The following is a 19,621-nucleotide window of genomic DNA, read 5'->3' on the forward strand; positions in this document are numbered from 1 at the left end:
TATTGACTAGGCCTTTCCAATTACCTTTATTTAAACTATCTGTTCTAGGGATAAGCACCACAATGGTCTTTTCTAACCTGGGAGAGAATGATACAAAGTTGCAGATAAGATTATTAGCAAAACTAAAATCAGTTCAACATCTGACAATGTTGCTGCAGCTCTATCTGTCTTTTTCTTAAATTTCAAGCCTGCTGGTTTACACTCCTATTCAGAATGAGGCCACATTTTTCCTCTGTTTAGCAGCTCAAATATTGTATACTCATGTATACAGAAAAAAAATAATACTACTTTTTAGGTATCAAGAGATAAAGTAAATCTGCTACACTGTAGTTAATGAATCTGCTGACAAATTCCACCCCATTACCATCTCAACAGAAAGCTGAAGAGAACAAGGGGATTGAACTGTTGTCAGAAACTTGAGGTCATCTTTCTCAGGTGGAAGTTTTCAGGTTTTGTTCAGGACAGAAATGTTATAAGAATATTTTTCTTTACCTGTAAAATCATAATATTTCAATTTCTAAAGAATGCTTAATTCAATTAAATACCACAGAGGACAGATGTTTAGTTTTAATTTTTCCAAAGCAGTTTGCCTAGTCCTATAAGAGTCAGATGAGAAAACCCTGCCTCTCAGTTATCTGAGGAGAGCTTTAATTTTAACAGTAATTATGCTACTGAATACATTCACTCAGTTACTGAAATAATGAAGGGTTTTTTCTTGATATGCTGTGTAACACTCTTGAAGCTGCAAGACAAAACATTTGATTCCCATCCTACACTACATATTTCGCAGCAATTATAGAATACAGCTTGGCAGCTAAATCTGCAGCTTATTTTGGCACTGCAGCAAGTATGTTAGATTTTTCCTGAGGATACTATATCAAGACACGATTCTTCTTCTCTGACAAAGATCTCTGTGCTCCCTCTCAAACAGGTGTCTGAGGATGCAAGCTCTGTAAAATCTATAAAATACCCTTTCTAAGCCCTCATTTCACTCTTGAGACACTCTTCTACAATGATGCCTCCACAAAATCAGTCAGCAAATAACAACTGGTCTGCTAGGCAGTCACAAACAGCTGATGGAAAAAAAAATTAACCAAATGCTATACCAGGCCTTCACTCCCATAGGTACCCCACGTAGGCCATAAATTCTTAAGACAGGTAAGTGCTATTAAGAGGTACCTCAGGGGGTGTCTGTATCTTCCTACTGACTATAAGAACTTCAACAGATTAGATTTGTTACTTTGGAGATAAGTAAAGTGAAGCAAATTGAATAATGAAATTTTGCCTTTATAGATTACTAAACCTGACCTGGAGCTCTAGAGTACAGTAAACTGCTATTAGGAGAAGGAAGAAGAGTACCACGTCCTTCTGTCCTTTGACTATCATAATCTCAATTAGCATCAATCAAGACAGAATAAAAGCTGAAAGGCAAGGAAAACAAGCAAACTGAGAGGGCTCTCTTACACCAAGGAGACTACAAGCAACACTAGAAAAAAAAACACCTCAAACCAAAACAAAAATGTGGCAGTGGAAACCTTCAGGCAAGAGAAAGCCTCCAGAAAATTTCTTCAAAATACTGTGAACAGGAATAAGCACTGTCTGATAACCAGTTAAAAAGCTGGTTACACTATTTTCACATAATAAACAACTGTGATTTTATCATATTTGACAGGAACAATCTTTGGTAAAACTTAACAAATTTCATGCCTGCACCAAGAGTACTTCTTGAAATTCTAGGGTCTCCTAGGTTGAAAATGCCATTTCTCCCACTGGCACATACTAGAGTGTATTCCTGGGGAGCAGGCTAAATGCATGCCATTAAGGCTTTACTTTTGGTAGGTCAAACAAATCTATTTTACTCTCACATGACAAGTCTTGTTATTCAACAAAAGAGTCTAGTCACTCTAGTCTAGTCACTCTCCTGTGCACTCGGGCTTCCTTATCTAAGTAGAATTGTGCATACCTCCTGTTTGGTCTGGTATTGTTCCAGCTCAGCCTTGCTGTCTCCAATAACAAGAGACACTCGTTGTCCGATGAGTCGGTTTTCAGTCTGTGTAAGTAAATCACAGATTTCCTGCAGTTTCTCTTTGCATTCCTGCTGCCGTTCAGCCACATCCTATATTAGAGCCAAGTACAATTGAACAATAAAACAAAAACATCCTCACCTCAGGAACCAAAAGACACTCTAATAGGAATTACCTTTGAACATCAATATTGCAAAGCAATCATTTAAAAAGTATGCTGTAAACATGATAGCAGTGGTACAAAGAGCAAGATGAACATACAGAAGTTATGGATAATAAACCTCAAGTATGTTGTAAGTAAAAGAGACCATGTTTGATGGAATTGCCCAGTAGAAGTTGGCCATGCACATATGTGAAAGATGAAATCTCCAAACGACAGAAGTGAAAATCCAGTCTCTTAACCACTTGAAGCCTGTGGTAAACACTATTAATTCTGAAAAAAGGATATCAAAACAGAGGTTAGTTGTGATTGTGAGTTAGTGTTTTTTGGTATGTATAATATGTTACCTGAATAGAAACATTGACTTTTTAAGCAGAAGAAAGAACAAAACATGCAAGCTCATTATTGTTACTATGTCCTAGAAGTTATCTGTGCCTTTTCTTTATTCAGTTTCACATTTCTTTCACAAAGCATGGTGGAAACAAATGTTCTTAGAATGGCAAAATAATACAAAGTCTTCAGAATGCTAAACCACCTTTCATTATGCATAAACTGGAGGCTGAGGTGGTTATTCTGAGTCTTAAGAAGGCTTTTATGAAAGAAGATGCAGTTACACTGCAGCATCTTATCAGCCTCCTTGACTCTACAAAGGCTGCTTATGCTTGCCAACTGCAGCCATGCCAGCTGAAGACATAACTGTCTTAACTGCACTCCCAGCTTTCCCTGTGCCCATGCCTAGAACTGCAGAGATCAGAGCTGACTTACTCATGTTTGTCCCTCTAACCTGTCTCAGTCAAAATAAGCCATGGTAGCAAATCTGGCTCTTTGATTACAAAGACCTAGAAAAAAGGTCAAGACCTGGCAAATTAAAAGAAAATAACATCTTCAGCAGGACAGAAGTGATAAGCAACAGTGCAATAGTAAATTCACTGCTCAACACAGCTGCAGATGGAAGAGTTCACTGATTTACTTAACTACTGATACAGCTGCTAAACAAACAATACCTGTGAGAAACCTCAAGTAAATTTATCTCCCTGCTAGGAAGAGCAGACTTGATCACCTCAGGCTCTACAGATACTTGTGTCCAAAACTGTGTCTGTCCATAATCTAACATGCTGTTTCTGTGACTGTACCAAGGAAAGACTAAAATGAAAATTCACCAAGTTGATCAATACCATCTCTGTAGAATCATCAATAGTAAAATTTAAGATAGGAACATACTTAATACTACATGCTGGTATTAAAATTCCTCATCCATAGACAGAAACACTCAGCAGACATTCACACACAAAGGCAAACCTTCTGATCACCCAGCTCTTGTGCTGCCTGTAACTGAGTCTCTAAACTTTCCACTTGAGATGTTATTGCCTCCTGTACTTCCTGAAAAGATTTCTGGGTGGTATTTAAGAGCCTCAGCAGTTGTTTGCTCTGATTAGGAGAAAGATCTTGAGCATGTTCAGAAATGAAGAACTGAACATCAAACGCAGTGGAGTCCAGTTGGGTTTTTTTACAGCCAAGCTCTGCAGCACTGCTCTGTGAATGAACAGAAGGAAATTACTAGCAAGGAAGACAAATTCAGCACAAATAAAACACAAGTATCAGTACCCTCTTTTCTTAGCCCCTGTCCCAAGATAGATACTTTTGAAAGACAGTTTAGCCACAGTAAATCAAAACTCCATGTCAGAATCATTCTGACACATACAGAGACAGCATGTGAATTTGTGAATGGTTTGCCTCTGGGACAGTCCATGTCCGAGTGACAAATAAGATGACTTTGAACATCTCTATTTGCTTTCTCATGGATGCCTGAAAACTGGCTGACCAACTCTGGAAGATTTATGGCATATTAGGTTTAACAATTCTAGGTTCTAGGTCTGAAGATCCAATAATGTTAAAATATTTACTTGAATGCATTCTTATTCTTGACTCCACAACAAGAAGCCCCATTTCCAACAGTATGGCAAATCCTGTCCACGGTTACACACAAGACATTACCATGCATACTGGAATCCTATTAAAGCACCATAAAATAATGTAACTTTTATCATTCATACATACAGAGGTGTGGGAACTTTATTGAAAGTTGATCTGATTTGGTTTTTGTGGCTCTTTTCATAGTGTGTAATGAAGGTATCTTCCCTCATCTTCCATTCTCACATATAATTGATTTGAAAGCTAATTGAAATTCAGTAGTTTCTGGACCTTATACATAAAGACCCAATTTTAACCACTGAAATATCTGTATTATAAATTAGATTTCCAAAAAAAGGGTCAGATTTATTGCCACAAATGTAAGCAGAACCAGTAGCTTTCTCAGTAAGCCAAACTGCATCAAAAGTTTCTTCAAGACATAAAGCAAATCAGCAAGATTTTATTACTGGATTATAAAGTAGTTGTCATCTTAATGAATTAGTTCTAGCCATCTGTTTCAGTAAGAGATTAATAGGCAGGTATAAAAAAATCTAAGTAATAATTCATAGTAAGTAGCAACATCTGTCATTCATAAAAAGCGCCAACACCTGTCATAAAGAATACCTACTTTAAATAGCTGTAAACTTTGCTTCATCTCTTCCATATCATTAGTATTCACTGTGAAGTCATTCATGGTTTTCCTGTTTTCTGTGATCCAGTCTGAAAATCTCTGCAGTTTGTCTAAAAGTTCCTGGTGTGATACTGCAAGCTTAGACTAGAAAGGGAAGTTGTATGTTTATTTATGCTTCTGAAGTCTAGTCATATTTTCTATCATATGAAATAGAATCATAGATGTATTTTTATGTTAAGATAAAACAAAATAAAGAAAAATTCTTAGCCAAATTATCTTTAAGAAGGTAAAGATACCTCCTTCAAAAAAGTTAAAATGTACACTGATAGAAACATACCATTTCCAAGTCAATAGCAGAGACTATTTGTTTTGCTCGTTTTGAAGATGTATCACAGACCACTAAAAATGCTTCCTGCAGATAGTTGTAACTTATCTTCAGCTCTTTAAGTTTCTCTTCAGGAATATCCCTGTTACAAAGCTTTAAAAACTCCTCTGTCAACTTCATGTCCTTTTTAAAGATAATTGCAAAAGTAGCCAGTCCTGACTCAAATGACTACAAAGAGAATATATATATAAATAATATATATAATATATATAAAAGGAACATATAAATATAATGCATATAAATAATATATATAATATAAATATATAAAGAGAATATATATAAAATGCATTAAGTTACTAAAGAAGAAAGACATTTAAATCTGAGTAACTTTAATGATATTTGAAATCTCTTTTTTAATCCAAGGGCTTTTCCTAGCACCCATCACTGAAGTACAAGCATAAAGAACACTTTACTTACGTCTAGTTGTTCCAGTTCATCTTTCAATATTTCCAGGTTGTTACTAATAGGCTGCTGGATATTCAGGTGGTTTTTCATATCTTGAAGCACTGCCAAATGTCCTTTCATTTTCTCTATTAACTTTAAACACTGTTGTATTCCACTGACCTGAAAATTAGTTTACCAGTCAGAAAAGGTTCTCCAAATGGACAAATTTTAAAATAAGCAATAAAAGTCCTTGTTTTAATCATAATTTATTTCAAATTTATAATTTTTTTTTTCAACTATTTTTCCAATTTAATTATTCTCTCCAGCACTTGGAAGGATTCATGCAGTTATTTTCACACATGACACATACCACGTTATCAATTGCTGTTACTTACTGTGCAAGTGGAAGTGTCTTCCTGGATCGCTCCTTTTGCTTTGAAAACAGGCTCAGTAAAGCCTTTGGACAGGCTGTCCATATTCCCATGTTCCTGGTCATTTTTCCAAGCAACAGCTGGGTCATCTGCCAAAGCTTTCTCCTTAGCAAATTCTGATCCAAACCCCGACCGTTCTGTTGAGAAAAGAGTACAAAGCCCAGCTACCTTGCCTTTACCCTCACGTTCTGTGGTGATACCAGCAACCTGTGAGCTTGTAAGCAAACCACTTATCAGCTCCTCTAACTTGCTTGTACTTTCATCTCCTGGTGAAATTTGAAAAATCTCCAGAAGCTCAGAAGCAGTAAGTTTTGAAACAGGAGCTTTCATGTCTGTTTCACTCTTCCTTTCATTTGGATCAGCCATCTTTTGCTTGCAGGATTCCTGCTTGAGTATATCATGAAGAAGATCAGGACTTCTGCAGTCAGGCCAAGGCAATGAAAGGGCATCACTGTCCTTTGGCTCTGTACATGGTGTGCTAACCATAAATGCAGTTCTGATAGCATCACTTACTTGCTTGAGATTTGACTCACTAGATGTGTCACTCCCAAGGTGGGTGCTTCTAACCATTGCAAGCAAATTCTGCATTAAAATTTTGGTATCAGAGTAACTTAGGGGTTCACCCTCCTGCTTGCAGTAAACATGTCCCATTTTCAATTTCTTCTGTAATATATTCTGTAAGTCTTCCATTAGTGCATCAGATATTTCTGGTGATTGTGAAATACCATCGTTTACTTGAAAATCTTTGCAGGGTCCTGTTTCCTTTTGCAATGACTCCATGGACATATGTTTTTTGAAACCATTTTCAAGGGAAGAAGTCTCATTGATCATGCAACTTTCTCCCTTTGTGGTTTTCAATGTCTCATGCTCATTCTGAACACCATAATTCAATTCGGACCCTGTGCTGCTCAGAACTGCAGAATAAACATCACCAGTACAGGTATAATTCCCAGAAGGTATCACTTCACTCCCATCCCTTGATTCTTTGGCATCCTCAATACTTCTTAGAGCACCTGCTTTTATTGTGGAAAATTCACTACCATTGTTTTCTGAAAAGTCTGTAAGAACATTGTCAGTATTTTGACAGATAACTCTCCCTGTTTCTTTGGTTATGCTAATTTCTTTTGGTTTCACTGTAACAGTTGGGGGAAAAGAACAAGTGGTAAATTCACTTGAATACATTTCCTCCACATTTAGCAGAAAATCCTTTTCATTCTCTATACCCTTTTTCCTTTCTTGCCTGTCCTCAAAGCAACAGGATTCAGTTTTATCCAGTTCTGAATGGCCACTTTCTCTTGGGTCTGTTGTGTGTTGTATTAGAGAAGTAGAAATATTCAAATCTCTCTTGAATTCATCTGATTTCATGCCATCTCCAATATCAAGCAAAACTTGATCAGCGTTTACTTTTCCTTTACTTGAAACAGGAGTTTCTCTATCAGCTCTGGTTACTGATGCATCAAATATTTCCCCAAGGCTTTCCATCTGAATGGGACTTTTACTTGGTCCTATGATATCACATTCCTCCATAATATTTACTCTATTTTCTGTAAGAATTTCAAAACCTCTTCCTATCTGACCATGCTTCCAACCAGTGACTGCATGTACTTGGTCACTAACTGAACTGTCACCATCACTTACATAAGGCACTTCTGTAAGAAATTTAATGTCCATTTGGGATGAAATTTCCTTTAGTTGTTCCATCCCGATCATATCATTTAATACTTTTTCCTCTGCAAATACTGCTTTGCTCTGTCTTTGCCCATTATCTGAATGTAATGTTGGTATGGTATTACTGTTTTTATTCATGCCATCAATAAAGGATTCTGAGAGAAGCAAATGTGTCTGAGTACTTTCATCATCATCAGTAGCATGTTTTGTAATTAGGAAGGCTGTTACACTAACATCAGGTGTCACAGTATCATCAAACTGAGAACTTGGAGTCTTAAGCTGGTTTTTATCATTTGCTTCACTCTTACCAGGTGGCAACTTAGTGTCAAAGGTATTTTCAGACTGAATAGGTTCAGTAGTATCTTGTGACATGTGTTTATTTTTAACATAAGTCCCATATTCATCTTCTGTTTCTTGCTGTCTGTCTTTTTCAGTTGTACATGTAAGACCAACACATCTTTCCTCAGAAACATCTGATGCGGGTTCACGTTTTTCTGAGGATAGTCTTCCATTTTCATGGCTAGACTGGAATTGCAAAGTATACCCTGCCTTGTGGCCTAAAGAATAGCAACAGTCATCAACATTCTGATTATTTTCATCAGTATTTTCTATGTCACCTAAGGAAATTAACAGCTGGTCATCTTTGCTTACACATTGATGATGTGAATGAAAAATATCTACTTTTCCATCACTGTCAGAATCAGTGTCAGAGTCATCATAACCATCATCATCTTCCTCATAGCCTTCCTCATCCTGTGAACCTTCAGATTCATCCTCATAAGAGTCACTTTCCGCTTTCAGTTCATCTTCCTCATTTCTGTCTTGTATTTCTGATTCATACATCTGTAAAGAACTAAGGCCTCCCTCATTGCTTCCTTCACTTTGTAGAGTAACTGGTAATTTTTGCTCCTTCCCTCCAAAGCTCCCTGTTAGCTCCCTTTCCTCCTCAGGGATTCTTTCCATGGTGTCAGCACTTGTAGAAGCTGTATTTACAGTCTCAGGTAGCCCCACCAGATTTACATGGACACTCTCTCCAGCATCATCTGCAAGTTCTTGAAAAGAGCTAGTCTCTTTAAGATCACCCTTCTCCTCTAGAAAACCTAATGGAACTGATGTTCCAGACAATTCTGGCTCTTGTGTTTTATCATCCTCCAACCTCAACATATCAAAACCATCATCACCTTGGGGACTTTCATAGGAATCATCATCATCAATTTGTGGAGTATCATAGACATCACTGTCATCATCATCAACCTGAGGTGTTTCATAGGCATCATCGTCATCATCATCAAGCTGAGAGCTGTCATCTGCAGCAGCTATCTCATCACATTCACGCTCAAAGCAGTTACTTTCAAACTGCGTGAGGCCATCACTCTCTTCTATGGATGAATCAGAACTACTGTCACACAGCAGTAACTTTTCAAACTTAAGATTGCTTTCTTCTACTGTTAGCCTTAGTGCTGTGCTGTTACTGTCCCCCACAGGTGGTCCGTCATGTGTAACAGTGTCACAAGCCAAGCAAGTCCTGCCATGCATGTCTCCCCTGTCTTCTAGAAACAGCTTACTCTGCAAATCAGTACAATTCTCCAAGGACGGCCTGTCATGGGCACAAAGACAGTCTTCTAGGGATAGTCTGTTATGTACATCAGCATAGCCTTGCCGAGGTTGCTTACTGTATCCATTATCTCCAAACTGTAGTATGTCACCACACTGCCTAACAAATTCCTCTGGAAGTCTATATTCAGTATCTGCAGTGATGGATGGACCAAAACTTCTCTGACAATCATCTTTATTGCTGTTATCCAGTACCATTCTGCTATTGTCAGCTTGCAGTATGCAAGGCTCGTATTTGGTGCATCTTCGCAGCTCTACCCAGGTTTCATTATCTGACAAATCATTCACACTCAAGGAAACTTGTGAGATTTTATCATTCCTGTTTTCATTATGCAAACTGTCTGCCATAGAAATATCTCCTTTCTCTGTTTCTGAAATGAGATTTGGATTTGAGTCATCTGAAAGATATTCTTCAATGTTTCCTGAATTTGCATTCTGACTATCATGCTTACACAGTTCTGTCCACTCAGAAACCTCCAGAAGACCTCTGAGCGCATTTCTGTTAATGGAGTTCTGAGTGCTACTTACTACATTTCTAAGTCCTGCAGGGTTAGTTAACAGTGTCTCCTGCATATATTCTGGTTGCTCAGTACCAATAGCATCACAAACATCTGGTCCACACACATGAAGATCTCCTTGTGAAGATACATAATCCCTACAACCTTCAAACTGAATTAATTTCCCGTTACTAGAAGTATTGCCAGCACCCAAAAGATCACCCTGAACACTGCCCGCAACATTGTTAAAGTGGGTACTATCATCTAAATTTAGTTTAATTCCTTTCTGGCTTAGGTATTTATTATCAAACTTCACTTTTGACACATCAGCATTGTACGCAGCACTACCACCACCTTCCAGCAACATATTTATGGCTTCTTGCAGTTGTCCATCATATAACAAAAGTCTTCCTCCAGTATTTGCATCCATATAACTATTCACCATTAGATAAGACATGAATAGTTTCTTAGCTTGATCTAAATTATGACATATAGGGCCTTCTGTGCCAGAACGTTCGTGTTCCACCTCACAGTCATGCGATACAGATGGCAGGAATTCATACGTTGATAACCATTTTGCAGCATTTTTACAAGGGGACTCTAATTCTTCTACATTAGGCATTTTATCTGGTAAAGTCACATTGGTCAAAACAGATACAGTATTCATGTCTATTATCCCTGACTGTGCAGCCTTATCTAGACTGATTATTTCACAAGTTTCTGGAATGTAAAGTGCGGCTATTTTCTGTCTATTATTTAGTATTTTGAATGCCAGCTCATTTGTTATCATCTCTTGATGCAAAGAAGTTGATACAGGGAATATTTCACCAGTGTGAGGCCAAATTAGTCCAACAAAGCCTCTCTGTGCTTCTAATACCAGCAGGGCACTGGTAGATGATATTAAGTTGCACTGTACAGCTTCATCAACAGTTAAGCGTTGTCTTGAATTTTGACAAAGGATTCCGCCACTCTGAACCTGATGTGTGAGGATCCCACAAGCAGTATCCTGATCTATCATCCCTTGTTTCATGGCCTCTTCCACAGTCATTCGTTTCCCTGAGTCAGGGTCAATTATACCTCCAGATACTAGCTGAGCACCCAGCAGCCTGAACATTGTTTCCCGATCGATGATTCCTTCATGGGCTGCCCTCAAAACAGTTATCCTCCTTCCACATTTGAACATGATTCTACCTTTTTCTTGTGGTTTCACAGGTAGAAGTCTTAGCCCTGTTTCTTTGTGTATTATGCTTCTATGAAACATCTGTTCAAGGGAAATCTTCTCAGCACAGTTGGGGTCTATGAGATCTTTACAAGTGTCTTGTCTTTCCAGAAGTTTTGCATATAATGTTGGGTACAGCAGGTTTCTCTGAAAAGCATTCTGCAAACTCAAGTTTTCTCCCGTAGATGGCAAAATCAAGTGCCCACTTGAAAGCTCATTCTCTAGAATTTTAATAGCCAAAGGTTCTGAAATTAGACCTTGTTCTAAAGCTGAAACAACTGGAAGATTTGATAATGATGACTCTGATATAAGCTTCTTTGCATAACTTAATTCCTGCAAATGCAACAGAGTCTGCTCATCAATTAAGGCATGAGCTTTAGCTTCTTCCAAATCATAACATACTCCTAATTCTGGAGAAACTATTCCAGAAATGATCAGCTGATTCTCGAGCAATCTAATCCCAGTGTCATAGTCAATAAAACCTTTTAAAATAGACTGAAAGATTGACAGGACTTCTCCAGTTGTTTGGTCAATGACACCAGCAATGACTTTATTCACCTAAAAAGGAATACAAAAGAAAAACTATCACTATTTTCAGACTGCATGTTTTAAATTTTCTTTTGATTTTGAATTCATGATAAGCATAAAAACATGTACTTACCAGGCCTGGAGGAATGCTGTGAATGTTAGCAGCTCAAATGCGCAAGTGATCTATGTCAGTCATTCAACAGCACACGATGTGATAAAAGGTTTAAAAACAACATGCATCTGTGAATTGAAAACCTATGCTTTGCGTACATAAACAGGGTTAGTGAAAGACAATAGAAGAAATGATTGCAGAGAGAGCAAATAGAATATATACCTGAAAGGCAAATGTTCATGCTTTAAACGTCTGTGAAAGGTTAGAATATTCAGAAACAGTATGTGATTCAAAACCACCATGCTATTCATGTTTACAGCATACAGCATTTCTGTATATACACTCAACAATATGGAATCAGATACCCTGGCACCAAATACTGCATTTAGTTTGCATGGAAAGCATGAAGTCAGTCTAGCAACATTATTTGGACTCATTACACAGACACTGCCTCTATGTTTGTATGAGAACACTTGTTTGTAACATAATTTTTGAGAATTCCATATTTAAGATCCATTAAAAGACGTATTTGTAGTGTCTCAGAGCTAATCACATGATGTGCTCCCATTTTCATATCCAGATAAATTTCAAGAAAAACTGAAAGTAGATGTCATCTAAGACATTTCTGAGTGATATATGGGAGAGATTAACAGGTTATTTTATGATGTCATTTTTGCAGCAGAAACAGACTTATCCAGCAGTCAAAGAATGGCTTTTAAGAGAAGAGTTAAGAGATGAATGATTTGTTTATCTTTCTTCATGCAAGGCACACATTATTAAGACTCTTCACAAAAAAAATCTGATGAGCAGAATGTTCATGTGCACAGGTAAGACCACACACAGTATGCCATAGCAAATACACAAACCTTCAGTCAATTAAATCTCAAGTTCCTTCACACACTGTTAACTGCAGAGCTTCTTTTGCTGACCATGTGTAGCTCCAAAACCATGCAGTAAACCTCAAAGGAGACTGAAATGTAAGTTTCAGTCTTATTACCTTTTCTTCCATCTTTTCATCACCCAAATACTGTGCTTCCTGCAGCTGCTTCAAAGCTTCATTGGATAACAAGCTGTAGCTCTCCTGGAGGGATCTGACTTGCTTTTCCATTTCATTTCTCTCTTCATCTGTCATTCTATTAAAAAAAAAAAAAAGAAAAATAAAAAAGGGAAGAAGATGATCTCTGAGTAATTTGTAACCTTGGAGGAGTGATCTGCATGAGGAATTGGTAAAAGTAGTCTGAACAAAATATAGCCTAATTTCAAAGATGCTTAGGAAAGCTACAATGTGCTTTGTAGTTATTGAGGAAAAGAAACTACATCAATCTAGAATTTATGCTGAATTATCACTAAAGCATCTAACCTTTGCATATCCCTTTGTCTACTGATTACCAGTCAAGATAGGTAACAGCTAGCAAAGAGTCATGAGGTACCTCAGTAATTTAGTATCTTAAACACTCTAATTTCAGACATGGATGAAACAAATTTGTGACATACAGTTCAAGTACTAATTTACTATTAATCTGTTAATAGATTTCAGGTGAAAATTTTTGTTTAATGTTTTGGGATTTTTTTAAGAGGACAAGAGGTATACAAACCTAGCCAAAGTCTTGAAATAAACAGAACTGCATGAAGTTTTCCCAAATGGGAAGACAAAATTATTAAACTGTGGAAAAAACTAGAATATTTATACATGAAAAGTAACTGGAACGGTAAGATGAGGATATAATTTCTTTTTAAGCAAACCAATTAAATTAATTTACATTATTTGAACAATAAAAAATTGCATACTTGTCACTGTGCTTAGCTAAAAACGACTGTGTAGTCTGCAAAGCTTCAGCTATTTGTTCTTTCTTGGTTGACACTTCATGCAGGGAAATCTGAAAAATAAACAATCTGTGTTCAAGACTAAATTTCACACAAATATAACAAGAAAACCAAACAAACAACATAGTATTTCTACCCAGGACTAAACTCAATAATATAAGAACTTGATTTTCTTTTTAAATACCAGCTATTCTTAGAGCAAGATTACTTATAAAGGAATTGCATCATTTACATACAGGTAAGTCATTTTGTTAATGTCTTCTGGTTAAATAAGCCATTTGCATTAGAAAACTATTGAGTGAAACAGAATTTATTTTAACATGTTATTTGATTGAGATTAGTGAATCATTTAAATCCACTTGTTATAGTCTGCGCAGTTTAAAGCAGCTTTATAGATATGTGTTCAAGATGTCGCTCGCCAAAATGGGAGATAATAACCTTAGAATAAAAATCATACTAGCCAGCTATAAACCTTCATGAAATCCAATGACAACCAAAGTCTCGAACACTTGGAAAACATTAATTATTTATTAATATTCTCCCTATTATTTCTGTGTCATCCCCACTAAAGCACTTGTTCTGGCAATGGAACTTACAAGAATTTAATCTTCTGACTTTTCTGAGAAACTGTCTAAAGTCTCGTCAAAGAAAAGCATTAATTTTGGCTGAATAGGGACAAATTATTAAAGGTGAGTCTACAACTTCTACACTTATTAGCAAGCCCAAGATATATTCACCATTACTGCCAAGAGAATTCTAGCAAGGTTCTTTGGCCCTATGCTCATCTTGGTCTGGACATGACTAATTTTGTCCCCATGTGCATTGTGTCAAAGGGTCTGAACATGGTCTTGAACGGTCTCCCTCTGCAATCACCACTAAAAAGCCACAATCCCACCACTTGTGATGCTTGGATAGAAACCAAGAGAGCAAGCACAGTGTGCACTACACTAGAAGACAGTGTGAGCAGGCTGAGGTAGCACATGGAGCCATGTGTCACTTGAGGAACTGGTGTCACTGCTACTGCTGTGTGAGCCTTGCTGTTACTGGCACCAGCTTCTCCCAGTCTGTGATTAAAACCTACAGCAACCTCAGTCCTCCATGTGAAATGTATTTCAGGTATCATTAGCTATAAGATGTACATGCTTCTACAAAACATGTCACAGCACCTGTGCTAGTCACTGGAGACACAAAACTAAGACACCTCTGGAAGGTGCTGCTATCTTGCAGGGCTATTTCACAAAGGAAGGAAACACCCTGAGCAAACACCCATCTCCTGTAGGCCAGAGGAAGCCAAGACAGGTAACTCCCAGGTTACTCACTGAGGGCTCAGGCTGGGCAGGGAAGATGCCACCCATAGCTGCTGTGGTAAACTGAGATGCTCTAAGGAGTGGAGCACTGGTCCAATGCTGACACAGATTTGCAATGTTACCATTAACAAGGACAGAAAATGACCAGTGTCAAACGTTTTTGCAAATTCTATCCTAACTATTAGTGATTTGCCAATCAACATGCTCAAACAGAAGCTTACTTCCTCCTACAGATAGAGGAACAAACTCAGTAATAGAACTAGCACTGGTCCCCTATGAATGATGTGATGGTACCAGCGGCCATTAAGACTGCAGGACCTGCCTGACAACAAGCTTTATTTATGCACAGCTGCTCCAGTGGCTCTAATTAGTACCAGCATGTGTGACCAGAATAAAACAACAGAAATAGGCTTCGAGGAGGACCAAAGTCATGTCTACATAACCACATATCTGGCCCTATAGCGAGGGATGAGGACAAGACGCTGCTCCATCCCTCTGCTGCTCAGTGTACAGGTAGACCTTCATCTACTGAAATCTTTTTATGTGTCACAAATCTGTTTCGTGGGACAAGCCTAGCAGGGGAGCTGTTACAAATTATAGGAAACTTCATAGATGGAAATCTATGATCAGAGTTGCAACTGTACACAATATATGTGTTAATACAAAGGTGTCAAGATGAGCCACAGCAGCAGCCTGTCGACTACTGTGATAGTAGAGAGGGCTCTCAGTCAACACCTGCTTAATTCCCTAAAACAGCAGTTTTAACAATCCTGCAAGAGACCCCCCAGAATAACTTTTTAAAAGCAAATAGAGAAACCTGGCCCTCAGACCCCTCCTGCCAACTTTCTGTTTCCTGGTGCCAGGGTAGAGGTTACCAGACTTATTCACTCAACTGTTTCAGAACAAGGGGGAAGGCGCACAAAGCACCATGCTACCAGGATTCACTGTCCCTCTAGCAAAGGTGGAATTATGAGGTGCAACATCTAGTTTGGAACTGACATTGTGCAGTGTCACACAGGCCTGTAAAAAGCAGCTTGTGCTTCTTCTTGAGTAACATGTTTGTGCCCCTAAATACTGATGTTCGTTGAGAAGTTCAGGTTAGATATAAGGAAGAAGTTCTTTACGGTGAGGGTGGTGAGGCACTGGAACAGGTTGCCTAAAGTGCTCCATCTCTGGAGGTGTTCAAGGCCAGGTTAGACAGAGCCTTGGGTGGCATGGTTTAGAGTGAGGTGACCCTGCCCATGGCAGGGGGGTTGGAACTAGATGACCCTTTCCAACCCTAACTATTCTATATGATGTACCCAATCCCCACTCACAGCTATGTGAAATTACACCTTTAGTAAGATGTGGAGTGTGATTTGGTATTTATGGAGTATCTTGTTACAAAACCTAAAAAGAGGAAGTGGTATTTTACCAGAAGACATGTGTATACCTGCTGCTTAGGCAAATCTGTCTTTTCAGCCTTTTCTCCTTCTTCCTTGCTGAGTGTCTTGCTGAGGTTTGACACCCATTTCAGTAAATCCCCAGCTTTCTCAACATGTTCCTTCTTTTCTTCTTCCATTGATTTCTGATAAGCACCACGAATTGTAAAAAACATGTAAATGTAAATTGTTGGAATATTTAACAGTAATGTCCATAAAAACACAATTCTACCACAATGGCAATATTATAACATAAGCATCAAGTAATTTCTTTTTATTTATCACCACATGCATCACTATGACACTTTGATGTACGAACAAAACTGCCACATAATTATAGACATGAACAAAATAATTCCTTAAATGATTTGTAATTATGATTATGGAGCTTATTCATACACATGTACATTCATTTAAAAATGACTGATACTAAGAAAAAGTATAGCTTCCCAGCCATTACACAGCAGATAAAATCTAAACGTCTGCATATAAAGCATATTTGAATTGCTGCCTTTGCATTACCTTCAGGTGTGAATATGTACAGTGCACAGGATATCAGAATTTTGCAGTCTATGCACATGTACTACTAAATTACAATTAAGAAGAATACATTGCTTTTATGTCTATAGAAAAAAAAGAACAATAAAATACTGAGACATTTAAACTCTTTCAGCATAGGAAAATACATTTGTTTTTACAGTAGTACAATCTGTTAGTAGTTTGAAATTCATCAATACCTAGAAAACATGCTTAAGCCCTTTCATGCATCAGAAGTAAAAATGAAGACATTTTATTTTAATGTCATTTTAACTTTGATAAATAATTGTAATTCATTTGCCTGCTAGAGCACGAAAACAACCTAAATAAAAAGTTACCTGAGGTGAGAAAAAATTAGGATATTTAACTTTATGATGCAAGTAGCCCACTAAAATTAATGGAATATCAATGTGAGAAAAATTACTTCTGTGTACATATTTACTGCACTGCAGATTTAACCCTTGTATGCTTTACTGCCACTTTTGTAAAACAAATGATGTCAGCAAACTGATTAGTAATATTAAATTAAGTACCAGGTCACATGAAATACTGCACTGTGATAATTTGCAAAGTGAGAAATCCTTTTCCATTTTTAATATAATGATCTGATTTCTTGTCTCACTTAAATCTACCCATTTTGCAATAATGTTAACTTCACCAGCCTCAGTATAACTTCTCATTTACACTACCTGCATGTCAGACAAGGCCTTCAGGTAAAGACTGAACACAGTCTGCATTTTGAAATTATGAATCTGCCTAAGTTTATCTATATATCTCAACTTTCTAACAAGTAACATCCAATTCCAGTTTTAGCAGTTTATACTCATTAGCGGTTTGTATTAATTAGTTTTACAGTAACTCATGATTGCTTTAGAAAACACCATTTATGGTTTTCCATAAAGGCCACCATGGATCTTTTTTATTACTTGAATGGCTTAAAAGCAGGCTCCAAAATGAGTACTAATATCTTTATTCCATTATGAATTATAATAAAGACTGGAAATTCCTGTTTTCATGGGCTGAGCTGCTTCTAACAATCGCAGCCCAGTGTGGCAATCAAAAACAGCTCTCTCTAAAGCTTCTTTGTAGGTTACCTTCTTCTTTGTTTTGGGGCATGTTAAAGCTTTAACATGCAATTTTTCATCTTTCATCTTTGTAGCTGTGATAGCATCAATAATACCATTCTTGATTGCATTTTCCATTGTTAATCTGGAATGAGACTTTGGATCTATCAACCCACCAGTCAAGTACTGATACTCCAGGCAGCGCATGCCCAATTCTTTGTCTATGGCATTTAAGTTCATAGCTTCAACAGCTGACATAACTGTGTTCTTTACAGGGTGAATGATCCCAGTGAAGATCAGTTCACACTGCTGCATGTGCTTGGCACATCCATCATCAATTAACTCCCTTTGCAAAGCTTCTGAAACGCTGTACTTTTTCCCAGTAAACGGATCAATTATGCCTCCTGTACTAACCTGAGCTTCAAGACATCGGAGGGCAGTAACTCTATCTACCAAGTTTTTGCGTGAGGCTTTTAAGACTGTAATTCTTTCATTGGTTTCAGAAAGCCAGAACCCTGCAACAGGACTGTTTAAATCTTTATTTGGCTGTGAACTGCTAGCTAAAATATCACCGAACTCATTAGCTGTGATTAAACCCTCCTTATATTTATTGACTAATGCTCTGCCAATTCTACCCTGATTTAAGGTCTCCTCGATATTAAACTGTACACCAGTTTTAAGATCTGTAAGCAAAAGAAAAGAATTCCCATCAGAGTCAAAAAGTGTGGACTCCTTCCAATCAAATTCCTGTTTTGAAAGCTCAAGATAAGTAGCTTTATCAACACAATTTTTTTTATAAGCCTCATATGAAGTCATTTCAGCTCCTGTTTCAACATCTACTACAGAAATTTTGTGACTTTTCTCTGCTGATGGGCTGCTTATTTTCCTTTCACCAACTGGAAGCAGAAAGCATTTACCGCTTACACTGAATACACACATTTTCAGGAGATCACAGTAGTACATTGCTTTCCTGTTGTTTGGATTGCAAAAACATTTTGCATTACTAGAAGGTTCATGTAGAAATTTTAAAGTTGTGTTATTTAGCAAGCCGAGCTGCACTGCAGTTTCTGGTAGCACACGAACACTTCTGACAGGATCAATGACACCCCCACTTGCAATCTGAGCCTCGAGGATACTTTTGCCTTTTTGTCTTTCTAAGAGTCGAGCTTCCATAGCCTGATACACAGACATCACTTTCCCAGAGCAGCAATAGCCCAAAACAGCTTTCTCTGCCTCATGCAGTCTACTCTTGAATTCAGTATCTGCAAGCCCTCTAACAAGCGAATCATCAACAGAGAATTTCTGACCTGTTGTGGGATCAATTATAAAACCAGTAGCTGCTTGGGCCTCTAATAATGCTAATGCCAATGCTTTTCCTATGATTCTTCTTTTTGCTGCTGCAGCAAAAGAAAGTATCTCTTTGCTGGATTCAAGGTACAGCCCAGCCACAGCTGTAGGTTTAGTTAAAAATTTTTCAAGACTTTTCTGAACCTCATCAATAGTTTTCTGCCCTGAAAGAAGCTGCTCTGCTGTGAGCCTGTCTAAAAGTTTAACTTCAGTCAACTGTCTGGCAGTGACATCATGCCGCAGACCTTGAAATTTAATATTATCATATTCCTCTGTGAAATACTCCAACTGAGTAGCATCATCATTGGTTTTCAAACTCTCTCCCCCTAAGAAAGAGCTCATCTTTGCAAAGTCTTCTTTCCTAAACCCTTCGGATGTTTTGTATCCCTCAAGCATTCTCTCTTCAGTACCAAAAATCTTGTCATTTTCTTGGTTTAATGTTGTGACTTCAACATGCATGTCATACTGCTTGTTCTTCACTATCTGTAAATAGGAATTTTTTGACATAGTGAGAATCTGCAGAACTATACAGTACATAATATACTCCTAAATCCACC

At 37.6% G+C, this 19,621-nt stretch overlaps 1 protein-coding gene across 5 annotated transcripts in view; it reads right to left on the reverse strand.

The window, feature by feature from the left end:
* DST (dystonin) overlaps positions 1–19,621 on the reverse strand; it is a 292,205-nt gene that overhangs the window by 100,226 nt on the left and 172,358 nt on the right. For 4 of the 5 annotated variants that reach the window (XM_005153188.3, XM_034060386.1, XM_034060385.1 and 1 more), the window contains 4 exons: positions 16,128–16,262; positions 13,353–13,441; positions 12,562–12,697; positions 1,964–2,116 (listed from right to left, as the gene is read on the reverse strand). In XM_005153188.3, the coding sequence (XP_005153245.2) occupies positions 1,964–2,116; positions 12,562–12,697; positions 13,353–13,441; positions 16,128–16,262 (513 nt within the window). Of the gene's footprint in view, positions 1–1,963; positions 2,117–12,561; positions 12,698–13,352; positions 13,442–16,127; positions 16,263–16,293; positions 19,548–19,621 lie in introns of those variants that run through there. The other variant, XM_031052616.2, reaches the window with a different exon arrangement.

This window comes from Melopsittacus undulatus, chromosome 3 (assembly GCF_012275295.1).
Source record: "Melopsittacus undulatus isolate bMelUnd1 chromosome 3, bMelUnd1.mat.Z, whole genome shotgun sequence".
Lineage (NCBI taxonomy): Eukaryota > Metazoa > Chordata > Aves > Psittaciformes > Psittaculidae > Melopsittacus > Melopsittacus undulatus.